This window comes from Balaenoptera physalus (genome assembly GCF_965194825.1).
Source record: "Balaenoptera physalus genome assembly, chromosome: 4".
In the NCBI taxonomy this organism is placed as follows: domain Eukaryota; kingdom Metazoa; phylum Chordata; class Mammalia; order Artiodactyla; family Balaenopteridae; genus Balaenoptera; species Balaenoptera physalus.
In genome coordinates, this window is record NC_138891.1 from 72,232,964 (window position 1) to 72,252,396 (window position 19,433).

At 41.3% G+C, this 19,433-nt stretch overlaps 1 protein-coding gene across 11 annotated transcripts in view; it reads right to left on the reverse strand.

Moving 5' to 3' along the window:
• The window catches only part of ATP13A3 (ATPase 13A3), an 80,182-nt gene extending 63,203 nt beyond the window's left edge, over positions 1-16,979 (reverse strand). For 5 of the 11 annotated variants that reach the window (XR_014263392.1, XR_014263393.1, XM_082461010.1 and 2 more), the window contains exons 1-3: positions 16,482-16,979; positions 15,636-15,679; positions 8,330-8,436 (exon numbers count right to left, since the gene is read on the reverse strand). Coding sequence is in view for 5 of the 11 variants with exons in the window: in XM_082461010.1 (XP_082317136.1) it covers positions 8,330-8,332 (3 nt within the window). In the remaining 6 variants the exon portion in view is untranslated. The remainder of the gene's footprint in view (positions 1-8,329; positions 8,437-15,635; positions 15,680-16,481) is intronic. The other 6 variants (XM_082461007.1, XM_082461009.1, XM_082461006.1 and 3 more) reach the window with 2 other exon arrangements.
• Between the last annotated feature and the right edge of the window lie 2,454 nt (positions 16,980-19,433).

Below are 19,433 nucleotides of genomic sequence, written 5' to 3' on the forward strand. Positions count from 1 at the left end.
AACAAAGCTCTACTCAATACCCATTTTATCACTTCCCATCTTGAACTTTCTCTTATAATACATGCTTTTGTTTCTGTGTTTAGGCTTAAGGAAGACCATTGTATCCAATATACACCAAACTAAAACTGTATTTACATTTGTAAAATACAGTCTTTGTATAATTATTTTTTTTTGTAAGTTACAAAACAATGTGATAGCTGTAACAAAATAAGTTATAATTAGGAAAGATAATGCAATTTTCTGTCTTAGGGTCAATTCAAGAACATTAAGAGTCATAACCTAACCTGCACTATAACATACGTGCATACATTTTTATCACTTTTATTATATACGCTATTTAAACAAAGAAATCAACCCATTTATTCAGAGAAACCCCATGTGGTAAGACTACCATTAGATAAAATAATGGCTTTGAGTATTACAGTCAATTGTATAGTATTTAATCAGTAAAAACTGGGAGAAGGCACCTTTGGACTCACAAATGGTATCTATGCTTTATTCTCATTATAAAAAAAGGAAATGAGTAAAACATATAATTTATATACAGCATAATTAAGTTTGCATAATTAATTAAGTTTGTCTACTTAATATGAATGAGAGATTTTTTTCATTTATTCAAGTTACTTTGATCTTAAAACTTTTATACTTCCCCTTAAACCTTCCTCATGTATGTGACTTTCTAAAACTCCATACTCAAGGACTGAGAGTTATGAAAGTATTATAATTGCTAGATTGATTTCAAAATCTTACCATCTATTATGAAAAATGCTACAGCAGACAACTGAAAGTAGTAGAAAGGCTCACTGTGATAAGACCAGTCCTAAAGAGTGAATATTCAAAACTGGCAGAACCAAAAAGGCCTCAGAAGAAAACTGGCACCCACCCCTAAGACAACCAAAGGCTGAATGAATATATCTGTAAATTGGTGACATAACTATCAGGGGTAACAGTGTGTCAGGATGGGAATGAGGGAGACTTTCGTGTTCTTTGAATGCTTTCAGCATCTATGTGCAATAATATTTTTAAATAGTTAAAGAAAGAAAGGAAGGAAAGAAGACTGAGCGTATGTACAGAATTCTAATTCTACCACACATGGCCAACTGTGGGCCTGAACTTGTAGGAATCTCCAGATGGTCTCTATCAGACCATTCCACTCTCTTTGCCTGGATCACACTCTTATTGTTATTTTACCCCAGACAACGTAAAGTAGCCATTTTGAAGGCTCCTTTAACAAGCATATTTCAAGAAAGCTACAGTTAGCTATTTTTTATTTTGTCTCCTCCATATTTTGGCTCCACTGAGGAAAAGTACTAGCCAGTGATACAGCATAAGCAACAGCAAATTCTAAATTATTTTATCAAACTAATTCATCTATAAGTATTAAGTGAGCATATATGCCATGTTCACTACTATATTAGGAACAGTAGGAGATATACAACTTTATCCCAAAATACAAAAAAAAACCAAAAACAAATGAAAAGAGTACACAACTCAAGAATCAGCTTCAACTTGTTCTTAAATGTCAATTAATTCAACATGAACTGTTTTGCAAGTTCTTTCACCCATCTTGGTTTCAACTTCTCCACTAAAATGAGACGGTTGTAATATTGGGTTGGCCAAGAAGTTTGTTCGGGTTTTTCTGTAACATTTTACGGCAAACCCGAACGAACTTTTTGGCCAACCCAATAACTCATGATTTATTCCAACCATGAAAGTTTCTGAGCTACACAAGTATCGCCTGTGTATATAGCCTTCTCTTGCACTCTTTCACCACTAGGTGACGTTCCAACATTGGTAAGAAAAGAGGCTGACAGTTTTCACAAGCCTTAGCAAGGCAATCACTGATCAAGAATGATTAAAGGCTAAAAATCTTATATTTGTATTTGTATGGAAATATGTTAATATAAATGTTTCAGACATTACATGAAATTTCTAAAAATCTTATATGTTCTGGTATAATGTTATAAGTAATAATCCTAGTTATTACTTTAAAATGTATATCTCAGAAATAACTAATTTTCTTGTCAACTGCATTATTATGAACTTTCATCAAATCTTTTACCGTGGTCATTTTTAAGTCTTTTGTCATTTACAGACAGTTCTGGGTGTACTCTGATGATTTTGCAAATATGTTCCTATAAAAGGGTTTCATCTTCAAGAAATTCATGGAAAAGACTCTGACAAGTACAGGTTTCTGGTAACTGACTGTACTGCTGAACTGAATGAATAAGCATTTTCAGAACTCTGATGAAAAACTGATGAACTCATAAAAGTGCTAACAAAAGATCAAGATGAAAAAAAACAATTAATTACATGGGACTGAGTGAACTGATGAGGATGAGTATAATTTTTGTGACTTTCTGTCTGAATTAAAAAAAAAAAAAAAAATCCCACAAGGACTCAGAGGCAAAGAATATACAAATCAATTTTCACTGCAAAGTAAAGGAGCTGTTACAGTGGAGGATTACTGGACTGAATGTCAATATTATGACATAGTATGAGTGTGTTTCATGTTTGGTAATTGCAATCATTGTTGATTTTGTTGTGGTCATCCATGTACAATAGTTGGTGTCAGTCTATTTATCTCTTGTAAAAAAAAAAAAAAAAAAAAAAAGAATGATTAAAGGTAAGAAATTTTATATAGTTTTTTTTTAGTACCAATGGAAATACTAACAAGAGAAAGTAGGAGTTGCCTATAATAGAACTTCTGTTTCATGTGTCTCAGTGGAAAAATAAGACATGGCAATAAACATAAAACATATGATAATGGGAGGGAAAGGCAGGCAGGTATATTATTCCCTTTGTAAAGATTACTGCCAAATTCACAATCATCTGAAACTAGAATTTAGGGATCTTACAATGCTGTAGAACCAGGGAGGGGGAAAACAGTAACAATTAAAGAGCACATGATCCTATTAGAAAACAAGGTGAGGTAAAGTATGAAATTACGTGATAAAACATTATTTGCCTATTAAATTGGCACACACACACAAAAAGAGCACCTTTATACACTGCATCTGTACTAGCTTTTTGGAAAGCCAACTGACAGTATACAAAAATTTAAACCTCCTACATACTTTGATCCAACAATCCCGATTAGAAATCCATGTCACATGTACCTATACATGTATGTTACCACTAACAGTTTCTTCAAATTCCTCTCTGCACTGTTAGACTTATGAAATAGACTATAAAAGTTGTGTGCTTTTTTTTCTCTTTAGGGGTGAAAGTGGGTACTTACAAACAAACAAGCCTAGCTGAAACAAATGAGAGTATTTTAAAACACGCACAAAAGAAATTGTGTGCCATGGGCATTTAATACAATAGGAATTGACAAATCAAGAGTTCTAATAACAGGGTCCAGCGGTTAAGAATCCACCTTCCAATGCAAGGAACATGGGTTCAATCCCTGGTCAATCCCTGGTCAACCCTGGTCGGGGAACTAAGATCCCACATGCCGCAGGGCAACTAGGCCCGCGAACCACAACTACTGAGCCCGTGTGCTCTGGAGCCCACGCACCGCAACGAAAAGCCCGTGCACCACAACGAAGATCCTGCATGCCGCAACTAAGACCCAATGCAGCCAAATTAATTAATTGATTAATTAATTAATTAATCAATTAATTTTAAAAAAGAGTTCTAATAACAACTGCATAAATAAACCAAATTGTTTGTTTGTGCCTAAGTCCCCAAACTAAAAGTTACACTTTTAGGGGTAAGGGATTAAGAGGTACAAATTATTACGTATAAAGTAAGTTACAAGGGTATATTGTATAACATGGGGAATACAGCCAATATTTTATAATAACTATAAATGAAGTATACTCACTATATTGAATCACCATACTGTACATCTGTAACATATAATATTGTACATCAACTATACTTCAACTAAAAAAGTTACACTTTTCAGAGGTAAGGTAAGGGTTTTTGTTAAGCAATATATACATGAATGTTTCTTCCATTTTAATGCAAATTAGTGACTATTTCTTCTAAAATGTAATGCTATTAATCCAATCCCTAATAACTTGTTTGACATTTCAATCAGCAATTTAAAAGATGGTCTTTGAAATCTAAAGATTCATTAATTCTAAGACTCGTATTTTCCACATTTTAGCATAGTTAAAATTGGGATGTAACATAGAAGAAACCTTACTGCTTCAGTTGACAGGTAACCGTGGTGATGCAGTGATCAATGCATGCACACACTCAAAGTCGGTGTCAACTGTTTATGGCATTGTCATTACAGTTGAGTAAAGTGCATTATTGGCAGTACAATGCCGAGTTTAAATTGATTATTAAAAATATTCAAAAAGATTATACTGTAGTTGCATACTGAAACAAAAAGTAATCATTTGCACAGAAAAGTATCAAAATAGAGCAGCAGAGTGGAAAGGAAGAACTAGGATCAGAAGGGGTGGGGGGATAGGGAAGAGTAGAGAAGGAAAAAAAAAGAGGGAAGAACAAAAGAACTTTCCGGAGAATTATACTTCTAAATCTTCAGTATGTTAAGGAGTCACACATAGACTACAGATATGTTCATTTTTCTTATAACAACAAACTCCAAAATAATTTTTCTTCACTAACTCAGCATATATCACTTCAGGATTATTGTATTATGCTTACAAGAAAACAAAATTAGTTTTACTCATGATCTATACTACAGTATGGTTCACATTTCATTTTTCCAAACATTATAAAGGCTCAACCTCAAAGAAGCACAAAATCACAAGGGAACCATTCTGTACAAAAAGTACAATCCTGCAAATTTCCAATTACAACTGATAGGCACTTGGATCAGCTTTTTTCAATTACGTGAATTTTTTTCCACTTTACTCCTTTTTCCCCAATTTGAAACTTACTCATGCTGATTCAGCATAGAACGGAAGTATAAAGGCCTTAACATCTTCATTCAGCAAACATTTCAATAATACAGAACTTTAAATTGCTGTTGAAGAGGATAACGGCCTTACTCATGGTACAACCATCACAGAAATCTAAACTTCCTCATCCTATGGTCATTCTATAAACCACTATTCAGGATTAAAAAAAAAAAAATTAATGTATTTGGGTCCTATGTCAACCGTAATAATAGTGACTGACATTTGTAAAGGGATTTTTAGTTTACAAAATATTATCTATTTACCAGTTTTCAATCAATACTGTCTTTTAAAAACAGGAAAAAAAATAACCTTCACTTAACTAAGATTAGCATTTTTCACTTTCCCTAGAAAGTCAAGCATGGGGTGACTTTATACCGAAAAGCCTTACCAACAAATTAATGTAGACAGCACCATCCATTTTCCAAAAATTCATTTGAAAGCAGCATGTACTTGAAATACACGCTTTCATACGGAAAACAGCGTAGGTTCCTAAGACAGCCCACAAATGACCTTTTTACCTCTCACAATGCTGCTGAATTCTACTTCATATTACACTAGCCTGGGTGTTGAGGGAAGTAGCCAGGTTACCAAGCCTCTACTTCCTCTGTCCACTTCTTAATTATTAATATTCCCCAAGCCTCTACTTCCTCTGCCTACTTCTTAACTATTAATTCCTCTATGCTTCTCTCTCTGTAACAATATCATGGGCAAAGGGTGGCACCACTGGCCCATCTACAGTGGCAACCACCAATCACTATTGTCAGCACTGCTCTCTCAGGAGCTCCAGACCCACGGATTCAAACATCTACGGTCCATGTTTGCAGACAGCTAAATTCAAATGGCTTGTTTCATCTTTCTTCCAAAAACCTGCCCTCCCACCTGCTGCTGCCACTACCAATTCCCTCTACTCCTTTAACGAATAGGACTTGCCTAAAAAGCCATGCCAGGAATTTGGAAGTCATCCTCGACTCCTTCCTATCCCACACCTTCTACATCCATCTGGGCACTAAGTCTTACCATTCTTACCTTTCTCAAACCCACCTCACCCCACCCTATCTGCACTGGCATGCCTCACCTTGGGTCCTGATCCCCTCTCCAGTCTCCCTCATTCTAATCAATATACGAACCTGATGTGGTCGTTTCTCTCTGCTTAAAATTTCAAGAGCTTCCTATTGTCTGCAGCAGCATTTCCCAACTGGTAAAAGTCCCTCCAAAATAAAAAAATTTTAAAGGCATTGCCTGCTCATATAAATTGAAGAAAAGTACTGCATTAAACAAAGTTAAGTAGCCCTCTTACCAGCAAGACTTTGGAAAGTCTTACAACACACAATACTATTATGTGTTTGCCTACCATGGGAAACTGGGGCAAAAGAGAGACCCGGGCTTCCCTGGTGGCGCAGTGGTTGAGAGTCTGCCTGCTAATGCAGGGGACACGGGTTCGCGCCCTGGTCTGGGAAGATCCCACATGCCGCGGAGCAGCTAGGCCCGTGAGCCAGAACTGCTGAGCCTGCGCGTCTGGAGCCTGTGCTCCTCAACAAGAGAGGCCACGAGAGTGAGAGGCCCGCGCACCGCGATGAAGAGTGGCCCCCGCTTGCCGCAACTACAGAAAGCCCTAGCACAGAAACGAAGACCCAACATAGCAATCAATCAATCAATAAAATAAATCTTTAAAAAAAAAAAAAAAAAGAGAGACCCAACTGGGCTCCAAGGACAAAGTCACAACTAATTGGGAGACACATAAAATCCTTCAGAACCTGGCCCTGCCTAGTTGTCAACACCATCTTCCATTCATTAATGGTTATTATTCACCTCCTACAAACCTTACATCCCATCTATACAGAACACAACTTGCAGTTCCTCAAAGAGCCCTACTGATTCCTGATTCCATTCTTTTATATACATCGTTCCTTCTGCTAAGAATGCCGTTCCCTAGCTTAGGCTGGCTGAAGCTCCTGCTGGTCCTTCCAGCCCCTGGTCAATTATCTTCTCTACTAACCTATGATTGTCCCTTCCACCCCGCAGCAGACCTGTCCCACCTCTGTCCCTCCTCTACACGTGTCAGAGCAGTCAGCACTTGTCTCACAATATTGGGCTTACAGACTAAAAACAGACTTAAAGTTGGGAAGCAGGCCAGCACCCAGCAACATAGCTGACTGAGTCAGACAGGGCAAGACAGGAGGTGAGTGTGAAGAAGGGGTAAAATCTTTCCTTTTTCTGGGCAAAATTTCACAACAAAGTAAATTTTGTTTTTGCCCTGCTCCCACACCTCATCCCTATGCCCCTTTCCCTTTCCTGACTCTCCCAATACCCTCTCCCCAGGTCCTTAGTGACCTCACCTAACCCTATACAACCGCCGCCACAAGACTATGCTCATCAGTATCAACTACTTCCTCGTCCAGTTCATCAAGAGTTATTCTGTTCAGAAGTCAATACATAAATGGGTTACAGCTTCTCAAAGCTGGCAAATCTAAGATGACTCTCTAGGCAACAATTTTTTTTTTTGGGGCTGCACCATGAGGCATGCAGGATCTTAGTTCCCTGACCAGGGGTTGAACCCGTGCCCCCCTGCAGTGGAAGCGTGGAGTCCTAACCACTGGACAGCCAGGGAAGTCCCCAAAATATTTTTTCTTTAAGCATGAAGGAGATACAGGGAGTAGGCATTACAGTTCTACCACTCAGAGAGGTTGGCCCATAAAAGTCTGGGAGTCCTCCTGACTGAGTCTCCCTGCTGCCCAGGAGCAGCAGTGGGCACTACTGGCAGAGACAGATGGAGCTGGTGCTATGGCAATCCTACGGATCACCCATTCTTTTTGGATTGAAAAGTTTTATTTGTTTTAGAGACCAGTGATGGTCAATTTTTCATTATTATGGACAGAAAGTCTCACCAACATGGTCACCGATGAACTTAAAACAGTGCCTCTATCCTAACCAAGTAATATCTTAAAATCCAACCCTAGACCATTGTTTGATTTAGGAAAATGCAAATTAATTGAGAAAACCAACATGTTGCCCAAGTACCCTTAATATTTCAAAATAAATCTGTAAATATCAAATTAGCATTCTAGAAAGAATCAGTATGGTTTATCACTACTTCCTATTTCATAAAAAATCATTTGATAGAATGTCATTGTCTACACGTGCCAAGTACGTGCTAAATGTTGGAGATTACAAAGATTAAATTTCTAACCTCAAGAAGCCAAACCTAGGCTAGACAAGTAAGCAAACATATCAAAGCGGTTGCACACTGAAGTAAAGTGAGTATCATGCGAGCACTGGGAGCAGGGAGAGGCACGGGGAGGGGAGGAAGAGGCAGGCAAGGGACAGAAAAGTCTTCAGAGAAGAACTCTCCCTTGATCTAAGACCTCACGGGTGTGAAGTTCATCAAGCAAACAAGCAGTAAAAAGAGGGGAAATAAGAGAGAGATGGAATCCAAGTAGAGGAATTACCATATGCAGAAGTGCTAAGGTGAGAAATCCCAGAAAATGTCAGGAATACAAGTTACTTGAACTAGCTGGAGCACAGGATGGCCTCTGGGGAATGGCTGGTAATGGAGCTAAAAAAGATGGAACAGAATCAGATTATGATGAAAGACCTTGTTTGATAAAGATATGGATTAACTTGTACGTGATGGAGATTCTGAACTTTTCTCAACTGAGAGACCCAAGGCCATGCCAAGGGGCCACATTCCCAAAGAATACAATGTGAATGGTGTACAAAGCAGCAGTTCTGTGTTCCTTTGTTAGACTGTTTACCTCCAAGAAGGCAGAACTCACTCATCAACATATACCCAGCATCTAGCCCTGTGCTTGGCACAGACAGGAACTAAAAAAGTATCCGATAGTTAGATGTGCCAACACAATCTTAGGGCTCAACTAAGAGGCCCTAACCCAGCCTCATTCCTTACTGCCTATAAAACTCACAACTCTTATGCACTACAACAATTGGTAATTGCCACAACTTTTAAAGTAACATGGGGAAAGGTATGGGCTGCACCAGAGATTAGAAAGGATTTTGGGAAAACACACACTAAGATGTTTTTGAACCTAACAAAATTAAGCAGTTTTTCTACTCTTCTCACCAAAAACTGAACAGAAAACAACTGTGGGTTAGCTCAAAATTATTCACCAACTAACTCTAAGACAGTGGTGATAACTATAAAAAGTATATTTTTATATAGGACCCATGGAATAAAAATCTATTTTAACTAACAATTTGCTAGACTAGTCTTTCAGGTAATTAAGTGCTACTCAGGCTACTTGCCTGCAGTACTTTACATTTCACTTCGTAAACTGAATTATATTATGATGATTAGCATGTACGTAAGAACTCCATCTCAGGTGCTTGGGAAAACAATAAGGAAAAAATATTTGGTCTACGAAGAACCAGTGACTACATTTAAAGAAATCAATCCAAAGGCCAGAGAAGTAAAACAAAATTTCAAGACTTCTTTTTAAAGAAAAGATGTAGACACATTTTACTAACCAGAGTTTCTAAATGAAAATAAGGGAACATAAAATCCTATTAAATAAACATAATTAAACATATTTTTAAATTTTATGATGCAGCCAGGGAGAGAGACAACAGGTAACATTCACACAGAGGATGGGGGAAAAAGAGACTGCAAACACACCCAGAGACATCAAGATAAAAATATACGTCAAATGTACATTAGAGACCCATGAAATTAACATCTTGAGCTCTATAGGATGTCGCTACCAAAGATGCAAAATCATGGTATTTTTGCTATAAAAGCCTGAATTAAACAGTATGTCATTATTGCCTGCTGTTCCAGTTGAGAAAAAGCAATCCTCAATCACAACCCACACACACACTCTCTCATGACACACAGATACACACAGGAGTGTGACTTGTTTTGAATATGTTAAATGTTATTAAACTAACAAATAACAGTAATTTACCAATTACTGAGCCTCTTATCCTCACAATTCTCTGTTTTATTATCTCCATTCAGCAAATGAAGAAACTAAATAGGGTTAAGGGACTACAGAGCTAGTAAGTGATGAGGCTGGAATTCAAAATCACTTGTATATGGCTCTGAGGCCACATTTTAACCAATACACATGCCCTCTCCCAGGGCATATGACTGTTAAATCTTTAGTCACCATAACATTTCTTTAACGACTGGTGTTTTCTTACTGTGCTATCCCCAGAGTGATATTTAAGTTGAAATACTTTAAATTTCATGGAAAACATTAACAACTTACATAGTTGTTTTTAAATAAGGCAAATCTTGCTAGCAGTAAGGAGACATTAACTCTTAAAAACACTGATAGGGCTTCCCTGGTGGCACAGTGGTTAAGAATCCGCCTGCCAATGCAGGGGACACGGGTTCGAGCCCTGGTCCAGGAAGATCCAACATGTCACGAAGCAACTAAGCCCGTGTGCCACAACTACTGAGCCTGCGCTCTAGAGCCCCCGAGCCACAACTACTGAGCCCACGTGCCACAACTACTGAAGCCCCCGCGCCTAGAGCCCGTGCTCCACAACGAGAGAAGCCACCACAATGAGAAGCCCGCGCACCGCAACAAAGAGTAGCCCCCACTCGCCGCAACTAGAGAAAGCCGGGAGCAGCAACAAAGACACAACACAGCCAAAACAAAAAAAAAAAAAAAAAAAAAAAAAAAAAACAAAACAAACAAAAACAAAAAACACTGATAGTAGCTGAATATCCACCTAGAATTATAAAAAGTACCAACAGTGCCCCAATAATCCCAACTTTATTACCTAGCCCTTTAATTATGCTAGGTTTTTTGTGTGGTATAAAACACCCAGCATAACCCTAAGGAAATAGCAGATTTTCCTAAACACCTAATTTCTTTCTCCATTATTCACACTGTGGAATCACATCACATATGGATTTAATTACAATTCAACTATCTGTGCTGCAAGAAAAAAGAAAAACAAGAGGGAAAAATACTCTAAATAATGGCAGCAGGATGCTTGCCCTCACATCCTTGTCCCAGAGTGAGCATGCAACGGAGACTAAATCTGGTGTTCCTTGGTCAATCCAAAGCACATAACCGATTATGATTCCAGAAAAAAGTAACCTATATTAATAGCTGAAGAAAAAACTAGCTGTGAGAATTGAAAAACCATGTCAGTTAACCAGTTTTCAAACTGGTGCCTTCCTAAATGACTTTTTCATGGGTAATTTTGACTACACAGGATTTTTACCTTAAATGAGAATGCAGGCCCAAAGCCCCTACATAAAAGGGGATTTCATTTTACTCAGATGTTTAGATCAGAAAGAATTAGGAACCAAAATACTTGTCTTTTATATATCAAAGTAAGTTACTAACATATTTTTCATCCTATTTTACAAATGGGAAAAATAAAGCAATAGGGATGCTGTAAAGAAGCCATGCTAGACACATATGTGGGAGCTGTTCCATGACTTATTTTAAAATAAACTAAAAATGTAATAGAAGTCTGTCAAGTGATCAAAATCAATCCTTTAAAGTTGGTTCTCAATAAGAAAAAAAAAAAAAAAAAAAACACAAAACATACATTGAGTTTTGAGATGTGCTATTACTTCAGAGTACAAACTAAAGACAAGGGTGAAAAGAACACTCAACTAATAGAAAGCTTCTCCTTTACCAACATGCTGTCACTTACCTCTCCAGACATCAGTTTCCTTTTCTATAAAAAGAAGGGGCTAGTCTAAATAACCTACAACCACTCAGCATTATTATTTTCCAATCTCATACCTCCTTATTTCAATGTCCAACTCATAAAATCCTTTGTGAAAAGAATAAAAAAACAACAAAAAAAATAGGAGTCAATTAATCTAGCTTGCTATCACTGAGGCAGACCTGTCTTTCACCTCATCACCCAACAAAAGATATAAATAACTTTTATTAATAATTTCTGAGAAAGATTATATAGATATCAGCGTGTTCCACATCATGTAATCAAGAAATTCTACTTTACAGTTAACTCACTTTTCCTGGAAATTATGCTTCTAATCTAACTAGTATCTGAGTGTCATTGGATATATTTTTTTTTATTTTGGCCACGCTGTGCTACTTGTGGGATCTTAGTTCCCAGACCAGGGATCGAACCCGGGCCCCGGGAAGTGTAAGCTCAGAGTCCTAACCACTGGACCTCCAGGGAATTCCCTCAATGGGTTATTTAAAAGCAAGATCCACAGCGAGTAAGTGAAAGAGTCAACAAGAGAGAAATTTTGATTAAGAGATTAATTACAAAAAAAAAAAAGAGGTTAATTACAACTCACTTCATTCATCCCATCTTACATACAAAAAAACAGACTTCAAACACAGGGTACTACTTTCTTCTTGCATTCTCAGCTCATACTAGCGTTAGTGGCCTTTGGTGATAGGTAAGGTAAAAGATGCATTTTCACCTGTAACTTCAAAGATACGTGCCTCTGGGAAGCTCCATTTTCATTAATCTATGTGGACTCTTCCCGTAGGGAGACACATACATAAGGTACATAAGTCCTTTTTTAATTTGGACAGTCTCAAAGTTTGCTATTTGAGTTAATATTTTACCATCTCAGACCTAGCAAAGGCCCCAATACAAGCCTGTGGGTTGAAGATATTACAAGGTCTGGTGTTGGGATAGCTCTCTGGAGAGGTGGTCTATGGAAACTCTTCAGCAATCCTCATCCTCAACTTTCCTCTGTCTCAGATATTTGATTATTTGGACAGCTCTCCCTTTCCTTCATTCCACTTTTCTCCCTTCTTACTGAGGACCAAAAAATCATTTTCAACTCACCATTATAACAGTGATCGTTTCTTCCAGTTACCATTTATTCATAACATTTCACATTACCTCTATTTTTAATCTTACTAATACACATGTTTTTAACTCAATTTTTATAATTATAGTTACCATTAACTTCAGGACATTCTACCTTGTAACTGATACATACTTTTCTCCAGATTAAACAAGCCTAGAACTTTTTACTTTTTAACCTAAATCTTAAAATATGTAGCCCAATCCTGATCCTCTCTCATTTCTCTACTCTCAAAATACGAAGATCAACAACATTAAAGTAAGACTGTAATGATCATTTCCTTGCTTCTTGCTTGTTACCTGGACTAGTTAAGTGGGTTAATTAGAATACGGTTTTGATGACTACAGATTTACTCTCTCCAACAGGCCAGTTGGCTTCATTTCACACTGAAAAACTATGTTCTAAAACCAAAGACTAAATTCCATCAGCTAACTCTTAGATCCAGATTTAACCGGATGAGCTATAGAGCACATTCAGAACACATTCCATCACTGGAACAGACCTTCTGGTTATGTATCAGGTAGATGTCAGACACTAGATTATCTTCCTTTAGCATACCACTGTGAGTTGTTTGAAGAATGCTGTCTTCAGTTAGTGATAAGCTGCTAACTCCTATTCAACTTAGGGTCCGTTCACAAGGCCCCCTGCTTAGGTTACCCAGTATACCAGTGAACAAAAGCCAGCTTTAGATGAACCAAGTAATCAATATCATTTTGAAATTCTACTTCTGTCTTCTAAGATTTTAGAAACTACAACCACCACCTCATTGTCATTCACAAGCATGAAGTTCCTATTTCCACCATCACCTAGACCAGTGGGAAAAAACACAAAATACTAAAGACAAAACTCCACAGCATACCCCATTATCATTCATCACTGCCCATTTCCTAGGACTGTTATCCATTTTAGCAATAAAGTATATTCACATTTAAAACCTTATATTAACAGTGGTTACAAAACCACCATGCTAAACAAGCACAGCCCTGATTCAGTATATGGAATGGAAGGGGGACAGGAATATTTACTATGTGCCAGGAAGAGTGCTCCTTTCTTTACATATGCTCTCAGCTAATCCTCAAAACTCTCTGATGTAAGTACTAGTATTCTCCTTTGTTAATTAAAAAAAAAAAAAAGAAGAAGAAAGAAAAAGCAGAACAGGGAAGTTAAGCAACAGTATAAGGGACTTTCAACACAGCCAGAATCCTAGCTCTCTGTTACTGTATGTGCCATAGAGGTTTCTATTTCTAGGTTTACCGGATTAGCTGCATGTGACTTTGAGCAACTTAACATCTCTGAACCTCAGTTTCCCCATCTGTAAAATGGGGTTTAAATGAGACAATTCACATCATGTTTAATTCAAAGCATAGCATACAGTAAGCTTACTCAATAACTATCAGCATTGGTCAAAGTCAATATCTAGTTAACAAAGTCAGATCAAACTCAGGTCTGATTCCCAAGTTCATGCTTCTTCTACTACAATATTCTGTAGCTGCAAACACACATTATTATCCACATAAGAATCCATACTCGAAATGTAACAGATAGGAAATTGATGTTACCTAAATGAAATAACTATTTAGGGCTAACTAAACCAACAGAAGGATTTTTGCTCTAATAACTAATAAGCAGAACCAAGTAGAAAACTCATCAGAAAATACTGTTTAGATATTCAGGTTATAGAGTTTTAACTACCATGAAACTATTTTCCTATCTATATAGGAATTTATCCTATTTATCTCAAATCAGTTGTAAATTAAAACTTTAACAACCAAAGCTACCCCAAATAAAGCTTCCTGGTCAGCCTGGACGAAGAACTCTGCCCTCTTACTACATAATTTGAACACGGAGTCAAAGTAAAGCCTGTCAACTTTATTTTCAAACTAAATTGCTACTTAATATTTTTATTTTTTTATAATTGTACTACTTAGGAAGTAACGCAACCAACCAATGTCAACATTCTTCCTATCCAATCCCCTGACCAAAAACAGGCTTTGCTGTTCTAATAATGTTCAAAAATCTCACTTAGCCATCTCACCCTCATCTGATCTAATGGTGGATAATGCAAAAACAAGGATAGCCCCAAAAGTAAACTTTCATAACAATTATTAATAATAAGCTTACTATTTCAAGCAACTTCCAGGAACCGACTTGCCTTTCAAAAGGGTCGCTAAGGGCTTCCCTGGTGGCGCAGTGGTTGAGAATCTCCCTGCCAATGCAGGGCACACGGGTTCGAGCCCTGGTCTGGGAAGATCCCACTTGGCGCGGAGCAACTAAGCCCGTTCGCACAACTACTGAGCCTGCGCGTCTGGAGCCTGTGCTCCGCAACAAGAGATGCCGCGACAGTGAGAGGCCCGCGCACCGCGATGAACAGTGGCCCCCGCTCGCCGCAACTAGAGAAAGCCCTTGCACGGAAACGAAGACGCAACACAGTCAAAAATAAATTAAATTAATTAATTTTTTAAAAAAAAGGGTCGCTAAACCAGAATGGGATGCCCGCATACATTTATTTTGGCAACTGTAGCCTATTCAGCAAAGCAACAATCCTCCTAAGAAAAGAATACCACATATATTCCAGTGAAACAAAATTAATAAATGTGCCTTGGTACTAAAAGGTTGAATTCTAAGCAAAGGTAGAGCATTTTTAACTAAGTAATCGCCCTTCAAAAGACAATCAAATCAGAACACCTTCACTTTAGCAACGAAGTCTTTAGAAAAGTGTTCATTTTGCAATAATCTTAAACGTCCCTGCATTTCTTAGATTTTTAAAAAATTCTAACTTCCCGATTCATAGATCTAAAATAGTCATTACATACATAAACGTTCTACTCATTTCATTTGGAATCGTGTAGGAAACACAGGTTTCTGTTTCTAGGTTTACAAGTCCATACCCATTCATTTTGCACTAATGTAACCACTAAATATAGCTCTAAAACACTGATGAAAAAGTAGTTAATTATCTGAGTGATTCATACCTCCTATGTCCAGACACCAAGATCCAAGGATGTTTCCGTCAGATCTGTGGGAAGAGGAAATGATAAACACCTGTCACAAAAGCTTTCCAAATTGGGAAGCTCTGAATTACTACTGTCAATCCCCGGTCAAGATTCCCTCCGCTCCCCCTCCCCCCGCCCCCCGCAAAAAAAAGAGGTCATATATCCACCAGAACCTAACTTTGCGAATGACGTGGGGAGAAGGAAAGGCTCTAAAGAGAGCGGCCATGGAGGTACTGGAGAAAGGGCCCTGGGTTTTTCTAGAGTCAAAGTGAGAGGCCTTAATTAAGCAAGTCATAAGTCACTTTTCCTCTCTGGGCCTCACTTAGCTTAATACGGTGACTGGCCAGGAGCTCCACTACTCCGTGGCTAAGGACGAAATGAAGATTCCTCAGTCAGCACCCGCACAAACCCATCAAGCGCCCTGCCAATACCCCTACCTTCGATCTCACCATCTCCCGGACTTTCTGAAAGGGCTGGACCACCATCTCACTCCCAAACCCAACACACTCGCCTTCGCCCCAAGCGGCGTGTCCCAACCAGGCCTTCACACCCACAACGTGGTGCCCTCCTCCGCGCCTCACCTGTCCCAGACAGACATTCCGCAGTCTTAAGGCTCCTCTCCCCACCCCACACACACCTTCCCCGAGAAGTGATGCCCAATTCCGGCTCGAGGAGGCCGAACAAGAGCTCACCTGGTACCCGCCACCCCCGACAATACCATTCACCTCCTCCAACCTCCCACCGGCTCACCCAGCCCTCCGCCCACCGGCTCCACGCCTTGCTCACCCAGCCCTCCGACGCCTCGGGGAAGCTGGGGCCACTCACCCGGCACCGCCGCGCCGTCTCCTCGGCGGCCTCCCGGCCGGAGCAGCCGAGGGGCCGCGCAGGGCCGGGGCCCACCGCTGTCGCCTCCGCCGCCGCCGCCTCGCCTCAGCCCAGCCCCATCGCCCTCGGCCGGCGCTGGCGGCTGCGGGTCGCTCGAGCTCGAGGCGCCGCCGCCGCCGCACGCTGCGGCTCGGGGTGAGGGGAGGGAGGCGCCGCGGCGGGGCCCGGGCCGAGCCGGGCGCAGGGGCGTCCGCGCTCTCCTCCTCGGCGCCCGCTGCGGCGGCGTGTAGCCGGAGCAGGGCGAGAACAAGGGCGGGCAGCAGGGGGAGGTTGGCAGGGGAGGGGGGCGTTCTGCACTCCGAAACGGCCTCCCGCCGCCAGCGACGTAGCGAACCCCCCCTCCCCTCCGCGGTGGCGCCTGGATCACGCTGCGGGGAGAGCCGGCGGGCTGTGGGGGAGCGCGCGCGGCGAGCTCGGGACTCCCGAGCCGGATGTGAGGTCACGTGATTGCCTCATCCAGCTCCGAAGGCGGAGGGGCGTAGAGGGGAAGTCGGGAGGGGAGGGCCCGGGTGGGCGGGGCGAGGGCCGGCCCCGCCCACCTCCTCCCGTTTGGTCCTGTCCCCCCAGGCAGGAGGAGAAAAGAAAGGGTGAGGGAGGGCACTACAGAGGAGCCGGCTGTTGGGGAGGGGGTGTTCCTAACGGAGGACGGCATTTTTTTGGCGGGAGGAGGTGGAATTTGCCATCCTGGCCGTGCAGACCAGATCATAGTCCAAATCCCCATTTTATGAACAGGGAAACTGAGTCGCAGTGAAGGGCCTAGCTTAACTTGCGCAGAGTCAAGGTCACAGAGGTAGCTTGTACTAGAATGATGGAGAGGAGGTCAGATCCCGGCTCGCAATCCAGGTACCTTTCATTCCTTAACAGCAGACTTCCCCCCTCCAAAAACAAACCAAAAACTATAAATCGCATTTAACAACCTGCTTGGCTCGCCCGGCCTTGGGCTGAGGACTGGAAGACGTACCCAAGAGAAAGCTCCCACGCACTCACTTATACCGCCTCCAGCGGTAAGGAGTTTCTTCCGACAGCGCTGGATGCAAATTAAATACTTCCCTCCGCAGAAGGTTTATCTCGGAGAAGGGCCCCGGCCGGATGAACAAATCGCGAGTTTGGTTTTCGCGACGTCCCTTCGGTGACTCGCGCGAGGAGCGCGCTCAGCCACCTGCCTCCTCGGGCTCCCGCCATCTGTCGGCCGTGAGACTACCTTGCCCGCGCCCTTGAGGCCCGGCTATCACTGTTACTGTCATTCACCTTACCGCTAACAGAACTCCCAGCCGCTGCAGCGTAAGAAAGGAGACTCAACGACCTCTGGTGCACCGCACTTGGGCATACTTTGCCGAGGGCAGGGAGCGTTCATGCTCCGGTTCATAGCACATGATAACACTAGTCGGGGAGCTGCCACCCTTGGTCCACGACACGTATTGATACCTCATCTGGGGGCAGCACACATCCCCAAGTCCGCTGCACCGATGTCACCTCACCGGGAGCCAGGAACACGCTGCTCCTGGCCCGTAGGTTGTGTGGAGCTGGACAGTTTCCGCGCACTTCCTGGTACCACGTGGCGTGGACTGCGCACTGGACCGAGATGGATCTACAGCTCTCTCCCCGATTCCTGGGCTCAGTCTCACCGTTTGTTTCCCCCCCTCAAATGATTAAACGAGATAAGGAGCGTGGAAGCGTTGGGCAAATTCTAAGAAGCTGTCTTGGCGGCGTGGAGCCCTTAAAGCCTCCTTCCTCACCTCTCCGGGCTCCTTGGCTCCTCTCTGTTTACCCTCAGCCTTTAAACAAGCTTAGGTTCTAAAAACAAAACTATCCTCTCCAAGGGCCCTCTCCAGTTAGCTTCCAAGCGCTTCTCTTCCTCTCATGCAGACCTCTTAAACGGTGGTCTCTCCTGTTGACTCCACTTCCTCACTTCTCAGCACTAGGCACTCAAGCTTCCCCTCTTCTCCCCCCACCTACACCCTTCCTCACCCTGTTAGTGCAAGAGTAACCCATGACCTTCATTTTCCCAAATCTAGCAGGCATCCTGCAGACCCTTATCTTCCTGGATCTCTCTGCTACAGTTAACAGCTCAGATGACTCCCACCTTCTGGAATCTCAATACTGTCTTTGTTTCCAGAAGATGTGAGAACTCTTCCAGTTCTCACATGGCAGTAAATAAAGCCTCTGCCTACTTGGGTGGCGCCTTAAGTGCCACTGTTGCCCGTGAATTTAAGGTTCTTTCTTTGTTGTGAAAAAATTCGGAGATGAAGTGATAGGTAAAAATCAGATTTATTTAGAGAGAAACGCACTCCACAGACAGAGTGTGGGCCATCTCGGAAGGCAAGAAGCAAGAGGCCTTGAAATATGGTGTGGATAATTTCATAAGCTAATGAGTGGGAGGATTATTCCAACTGCTTTGGGGAAAGGGTGGGGATTTCCAGGAATTCCACTTTTTGACCTTTTATGGTTGGCCTCAAAACTGTCATGGGCCTGTGGGTGTGTCATTTAGCATGCTAATGTATTACAATGAGCGTATAATGAGGCTCAAGGTCGACTGGAAGTCGAATCTTCCACCATCTTGGACCTAGTTGGTTCTCACTAGTTTTTGTCATGTAGTATGGCTATGTCATTTTTTTAGAAGTTGTGCCCTGCCCCCTTCCATCCTGTTTTACCACCAGTTGTGAGTCTGCATCTTACATGGGAGACTCCACTGCAAGCCCACAGCTCGTCTCATTCCACTCTTAGGAAATCACCTCCATCCTCACAGTTTCGATTACCAAATCAGTGATCACCAGCCCAGACCTCTCCTACAAAAGTTAGACCCAAATATCCAACTGCCTACCAGGCAGCTCTATCTAGATATCACAGAGGCGCCCCGAACTCAGCTTGTCCAAAACCGAACTCATCCTCTGC